The sequence below is a fragment of the Chiloscyllium plagiosum genome, unplaced genomic scaffold (assembly GCF_037043375.1).
Source record: "Chiloscyllium plagiosum isolate Xiang-an unplaced genomic scaffold, Cpla_swu_hap1 HiC_scaffold_36, whole genome shotgun sequence".
NCBI lineage: Eukaryota > Metazoa > Chordata > Chondrichthyes > Orectolobiformes > Hemiscylliidae > Chiloscyllium > Chiloscyllium plagiosum.
In genome coordinates, this window is record NW_028270174.1 from 42,167,181 (window position 1) to 42,174,635 (window position 7,455).

The window sequence follows — 7,455 nt, forward strand, 5'->3', positions numbered from 1 at the left end:
ACGTTTCAAATTGGCTGTCCACGATCAGAACATGGGTAAAACAAACATTCTCAATACAATGCTATTGAAATTCTTAATTCTATTTTAACATCTTCCTGGTTTGGGGATGGTGCGCACTTGACAGCAGACCCAATGTGAAATCCATGATCAATCTGTGATGTGAGATTGTGAATAACTGGAAAAATTGGCACCAACTCTGTAAGTCGGCATCTTGTTGGATCATAAAGCCCTGGCTATACTTGTTTGGGTAACGGTGTTTTTTGGGAACATGGATTAAGCTGTTGATAATAAATTCTGTGCTATGGTTTGGACTTGAAACCAGTGACATCAGGATGGTTGTCATGTTGCAATACGGATCCTGTATCCTGGTTAAAGCAGGCACCTTCCAAACAGTGGAAGAACAAGCTCCATACCAGTGAATGACAGTGGCTGGGAGGAGCTGTGAATAAAAACATTGCTAATATATTTGGTGCCCACTTTGATTAGGTTTCAGAGAGTTAAGACATTGATGCTAAAACTATGAACTGTAGCTTGCGAAATAACATTGATCTACCTGTTCCCAAGCTTGCAAAAAAGCGTAAAATTAGTTTCAATGTCCTGAAAAGATAGATTATGGTACATTTTTATGCTTGTGTCCAGGAAACTGGTGGCAATGGATTCAGACGTTTCATTTTAAGTTACATTGCTCTCAAACCAATCAGTGGGGCTCCCAATAGTGCAGTTCTCTGAGCAAGGGTTAAAATCCATGCTCTGACAAATATCAGATGATCAATAAATGGCTATTGCCCATGGGGAAGAAAGCCAAGTGGAGTCTTTTTAGTGCTGAAAATGTGTTGCTGGAAAAGCGCAGCAGGTCAGGCAGCATCCAAGGAACAGGAGAATCGACGTTCCGGGCATAAGCCCTTCTTCAGGAATGAGGAGGGTGTGCCAAGCAGGCTAAGATAAAAGGTAGGGAGGAGGGACTTGGGGGAGGGGAGTTGGGAATGCGATAGGTGGAAGGAGGTTAAGGTGAGGGTGATAGGCCGGAGAGGGTGTGGGGGGCTGATAACTCTAAGCCAAAATAGGTAGGTGAGTTTTATTTACTCACCAGAAGGTTGCACCCTGGTTCCATGCTACTCAATTGCAAAGGTGGATAAGCTCAGCAACATGCCTAACATAATGTGAAATTGCTTAACATTTGAGTCTCCAAGTTCTCTGGGTTTCTTTAAGTAAATTGCATCGCTATGGGCAAATTGCATTCTGTTTGAGTCAAAAGGAAATTTTACAAGTGACCATTTCAAGTTATTTCTTTCCCAGTAATAAATAAAGTGAGGAGTTAAAACTCTAAATGTTAAAGACCCAGACACCTAAAAGAAGTGACAATCTTGTAGCATTTTAAGCGATGCTATTTTGTACTATTTGCATGTTGTTTCATCTATTTTGACTATATTTTATTAAAACAATAATTAAATGTAATTTCTAAAATAAGTAAGATTCATAAATATTCCATTGTAAACACTTACATAATCTCCACGTTTTCACAGTGGGGCCCACTCGGAATGATTTCAATATTCTCCATGAACTGTGGATGGATGAAGTTTGAAGATGTTTTGATACACTGACAGCGCAGGTTCATTCCTGTTCTTCCAATGGATGCAGCTACAAAATCAAAATATACAAAGGATTAGTTCTGAAAACAGAGTTGAATTTTCTTTTTCAGAGGTGTACCTTCTTATTTGTACTGAAATTTAATTTCTAACTTTCTGCTCTTGACAGTTAATTTAGAAAAGGTGTTCCATCACTCTAAGAGCTATGGTGATTCAAGAAGGCAACTCGCTGTCACATTCTTGAGGGACATGTAGAATGGCCAATATAGAATGGGCAATTAATGCGGGCTTAGCTAGTTAGATCCATATCCCAATGACATGAAAACATCCTTTTCATTATCACTTTCCATTGAACTTTCTCTAAAAAATTGAATTAAACATGTAGATCACTGTAAATTTCTACGTGCCTCCATTTCAATGTATCGTGGAAAATGCATGGATAATTACAATAGTAATTCCAAAACAAGAATTTCAGGGTAAATTTTGTTTGCGAGCGGATTCAAATTTAATTCTAGGTTCTGAATAAATAACATTCAATTCTAGAGCTTATTCATTTCTTACCTTGTGTGGCAGCCACATAAAGTACAAAGAGAGTAAGAGTGATGAGAGTAACCTTGCTGTTCATTGTGATTTCCTTGTACAATATACTTTATCTTCTTACTCTTGTATATTGTTGCAGTCTATGTCTGATCCACATTATTCAACATCTGTATTTATTGTCTAAATCCTGTGAGTCACAAATGAAAGTTGACGTAGGCTGGAGGGCATTTCCAGAAGGTTGTGGTTAAATGTGTTGCATTCATCATTAGCAAAACGTGTTGAAGATTATGTAACTAAAATAAGTCATGTGTAAAAAGGATCAGATTTCTTTTTCATCGCCTGTTCACTATTGAGAAAATGTTTTCTTGCTATAAAAATTCTTTAACCATTTCCAATGCAGAATGACCAATACTCCCTGAGCTTACTGAACATTTAAACATCAAAAAACAGCCAAGAGCTAACAGAAGCAAAAGGTTTGTGAAGAAGTCAGCCAGAAGGTCATTATTGAATAAGCAATGTTTCTACAAATTCCTTTGCTTGGATAATGAGTGAGATTGTGGAAACGTAACATTAGATTATTCAAATACTTAAACACAGTTGTACCCCGAGAGTGAATTCAGTCTGCAGCCATTTTCCATTGAGTTTTGTTTCAAGTTATCAACTGCCATCAGATATGCTACTAATTATTTAACCTGTCAGGAAATCTACTCATGATGTTCTGGGTTTACAAATGGAGTAAATATGATGAATGTTGCTGAAAAAGGAACATATTTTGTTGAAACGTTTTGTTTTGTACTCATCAGGACAATTTGCAAGATAACCAAGTAAAAAAAAAGCAACATTTACATTCATGATTTGGAGATGCCGGTGTTGGACTGGGGTGTAGAAAGTTAATGGACACAGCGTTACAGTTACAGGACATTGCCAAACAGGCAAGGTGACAAAACTACAACATTTATATTGATTTTCCCTTTATTGATATTCATGCAAATTATTCTGATACGTGCAAGATGGAAGCAGTCAATTAAAGGTGCCATTTTTCAGCAGTGCTCCTGTTCTGTATTATTAAAATGCTACTAACATATTAGGCAATTAGTTTGCTATAAGCGATACCGACCCCCTCCCAAAAAAAATCAGTTAATCAGAAAAAATGACAAGTAATGATAATTCAGAAACATTAAACGTCTGGGCTGAATTCTACTCCTGATTATCGAGTCTGCTGTCAGAGCCAAAATGGAAGCTAGCATTGATTATTTTTTTAGATTACTTTTTAGATTAGATTAGATTAGATTACGTTACAGTGTGGAAACAGGCCCTTCGGCCCAACAAGTCCACACCGACCCGCCGAAGCGCAACCCACCCATACCCCTATATTTACCCATTACCTAACTCTACGGGCAATTTAACATGGTCAATTCACCTAACCTGCACATCTTTGGGATTGTGGGAGGAAACCAGAGCACCCGGAGGAAACCCACGCAGACACGGGGAGAATGTGCAAACTCCACACAGTCAGTTGCCTGAGGCGGGAATTGAACCCGGGTCTCAGGCGCTGTGAGGCAGCAGTGCTAACCACTGTGCCACCGTGCCGCCCACAAACAATCAACGATCAACGATCAGTGGGAAAACATGAGCAGTGTTTTCCCACTGGCCACCATCCTAATCAGAGGGCTGGCAGCTTGGCAGCTTCAGTAATGCCACACTAGTCACTGCTCAAAGAGACGGTACCTCAATGTTACGTTACACTCAAGAAGTTGGAGTGAAGCAGCTGGCCTCAGTAATTGAGTGAGGTGTGGATGCATGGGAGCAGGGTTCATAGAGTCATAGAGATGTAGAGCACAGAAACAGACCCTTCGGTCCAATTTGTCCATGCTGACTAGATATCCTAAATTAATCTAGTCTCATTTGCCAGCACTTGGCCCCTATCCCTCTAAACTCTTCCTATTCACATACCCATCCAGATGTCTTTAAATGCTGTAATTGTACAAGCTTCCATCATTTCTATCATCGTCATCTCTATCTCCCTATCGCATTCCCAGCAACCTTCCACCCAGTTCCATCCCCATCCTTTTATTTACCTTTCAGCCCCTTTCCACCCCCCATTCCTGATAAAGAGCTTATGCTGGAAATGTCGACTTTCCTGCTCCCCGGATGTTGCCTGACTGGCTGGCAGGAACAAAGCAGAGAATGAGATAAATTATACTACATTTATTTCATTGCAAGAGGCCTAACAGGAAAGACTGATGAACTCAGGGCATGGTTAGGAACATGGGACTGGGATATTATAGCAATTACAGAAACATGGCTCACGGATGGGCAGGACTGGCAGCTTAATGTTCCAGGATACAAATGCTACAGGAAGGATAGAAAGGGAGGCAAGAGAGGAGGGGAACTGGTGTTTTTGATAAGGGATAGAGTTACAGCTGTGCTGAGGGAGGATATTCCCAGAAATACATCCAGGGAAGTTATTTGGATAGAAATGGTAGGTGTGGGGAACGTGGATGACTAGAGAAATTGAGGGTTTGGTTGAGAAAAGAAGGAAACATATGTCAGGTATAGACATCAGAAATTGAGTATAAAGACAGTAGGAGTATACTTAAGAGGGAAATCAGGAGGGCAAAAAGGGGACATGAGATAGCTTTGACAAATTGAGTTAAGGAGAATCCAAAGGGTTTTTATAAACATATTAAGGACAAAAGGATAACTAGGGAGAGAATAGGGCCCCTTAAAGATCAGCAAGGCAGCCTATGTGTGGAACCACAGGAAATGGGGATCCACTAAATGTGTATTTTGCATCAGTATTTACAGTGGAAAAGGGTATGGAAAATATAGAATGTAGGGAAATAGATGGTGACATCTTGAAAAATGTTCATATTACAGGGGAGGAAGTGCTGGATGTCTTGAAAGTGGATAAATCCCCAGGATCTGATCAGCTGTACCCTGGAACTCCGTGGGAAGTGATTGCTGGGCCCCTTGCTGAGATATTTGTATCATCGATAGTCACAGGTGAGGTGCCGGAAGACTGGACGTGGTGCCATTATTTAAGAAATGTGGTAAGGACAAGCCAGGGAACTATAGACCGGTGAGCCTGACCTTGGTCCTGGTCAAATTGTTGGAGGGAATCCTGAGGGACAGGATGTACATGTATTTGGAAAGAGAAGGACTGATTAGGGATAGTCGACATGGCTTTGTGCGTGGGAAATCATGTCTCACAAACTTGAGTTTTTTGAAGAAGTAACAAAGAGGATTGATGAGGGCAGAGTGGTGAATGTGATCTAAATGGACTTCAATAAGACATTCAACAAGGTTCCCCATGCGAGATTGGTTAGCAAGGTTAGATCTCATGGAGAGCTAGTTATTTGGATACAGAACTGGCTCAAAGGTAGAAGACAGGTGAAGGATTGCTTTTCAGACTGGAGGCCTGTGACCAGTGATGTGCTAAAAGGATCGGTGCGGGGTCCACTACTTTTTGTCATTTATATAAATGATTTGGATATGAGCATAAGAGGTATAGTTAATAAGTTTGCAGGTTACACCAAAATTGGAGGTATAGTGGTCAGCGAAGAAGGTTTCCTCAGAGTACAACATGATTTTGATCAGATGGGCCAATGGGCTGAGAAGTGGCAGATGGAGTTTAATTCAGATAAATGTGAGGTGATGTATTTTGGAAAGGCAAATCTTAGCAGGACTTATACACTTAATGGTAAAGTCCTGGGGAGTGTTGCTGAATAACGTGACCTTGGAGTGCAGGTTCATAGCTCCTTGAAAGTGGAGTCTCCGGCAGATAGGATAGTGAAGAAGGCGTTTAGTGTACTTTCCTTTATTAGTCAGAGCATTGAGTGTAGGAGTTGGGAGATCATGTTGCAGCTGTACAGAATGTTGATTAGGCCACTTTTGGAATGTTGTCTGCAATTCTGGTCTCCCTTATGTAGGAAGGAAGCTTTGAAACTTGAAAGTGTTCAGAAAAGATTTACAAGGATGTTGCCAGGGTTGGAGGATTTGAGCTATGGGAGAGGCTAAATAGGCCGGGGCTGTTTTCCCTGGAGTGTCGGAGGCTGAGGGGTGACCTTATAGGAGTTTACAAAATCATGAGGGGCATAGATAGGATAAATAGGCAAAGTCTTTTTCCTGGGGTTGGGGAGTCCAGAACTAGAGGGCATTGGCTTAGGGTGAGAGGGGAAAGATATAAAAGACCTAAGGGGCAATTGTTTCATACAAAAGGTGGTGCATGTTTGGAACGAGCTGCTAGAGGAAGTGGAAAGTGAGGACTAAAAATACTGGAGATTAGAGTCGAAAAAGGTGAGGTGTCTGATTTGCTCCTTTTCTCTACTGTTTCAGCCTAAGATCAATCTCTTTCCTCATATCTCCCTGGGTCCAACCTTATTAGGTTAAATCCTCCCGAGTAGCTCTAGCAAATCTCCCTGCCAGCGTATTATTCCCCTTCCAATTCAGATGCAATCTGTCCTTCTTATACAGGTCATTTTTACCCCAAAAGAGATTCGTATGATCCAAAAATGTGAATCCTTCTCCCCTGCACCAGCTCCTCAGCCATGCATTCATCTGCTCTATCCTCCTACTCTTACCCTTACAGCTCGTAGCATCAGGAGTAATCCAAATATTTCTATCCTTGAGGACCTCCTTTTTAAATTTCTGCCTAACTTCCTATATTCTTCCTTCAGAATCTCATCCTTTTTACTTCCTATATCGTTAGCTCCAACGTGTACAACGACCTCCGTCTGGTTCCACTCCCCTTTGAGAATATTCTGCACCCTCTCTGAGATTTCCTTGATACTGGCAACAGGGAGGCAACACATCATTCTGATTTCTCAATGTCAGCCACAGAAACATCTGCATGTGTCTCTGACTAGAGAGTCCCCTATCATAATCGGTAGCTTGGAACCTGACATACCCCTCATTACATTTGAGCCAGTCAAGCCAGAAACTTGACTGTTTGTGCTATATTCCCCTGAGAGTCCATCACACTCTACATTTTCCAAAACAGCATACCTATTTGAGATGGGGATAGCCATAGGAGACTCCTGCACCATCTGCCTCCCTCTCATAGTAGTAACCCATCTACCTGATTGTATCTGTTGTCTCCCTTCCTATAACTGCTAATCATCACACCTTCGGCTCCTGTAAATTCCTCATTGCCTCTAACTGCTTTTCCAACCGATCCATGCGATCTGATAGGATTCACAACTAAACACACTTACTGAAGACATAATCATCAGTAACATGGAAATTCTTCATAAACTGCCAAATCTGACAGGGAGAGCACATCACTTACTAAAAGCCAATTTTGCACCTTAACAATCTACAGAAAATA

At 41.1% G+C, this 7,455-nt stretch overlaps 1 protein-coding gene across 1 annotated transcript in view; it reads right to left on the reverse strand.

Annotated features, from left to right (window-relative positions):
• LOC122539274 (interleukin-8-like) overlaps nucleotides 1-2,275 on the reverse strand; it is a 3,611-nt gene extending 1,336 nt beyond the window's left edge. Inside the window, exons 1-2 of the mRNA XM_043673975.2 lie at nucleotides 2,148-2,275; nucleotides 1,503-1,638 (exon numbers count right to left, since the gene is read on the reverse strand). Coding sequence (XP_043529910.1) covers nucleotides 1,503-1,638; nucleotides 2,148-2,211 — 200 coding nt within the window. The 5' untranslated portion in view covers nucleotides 2,212-2,275. The remainder of the gene's footprint in view (nucleotides 1-1,502; nucleotides 1,639-2,147) is intronic.
• Nucleotides 2,276-7,455: the final 5,180 nt, after the last annotated feature.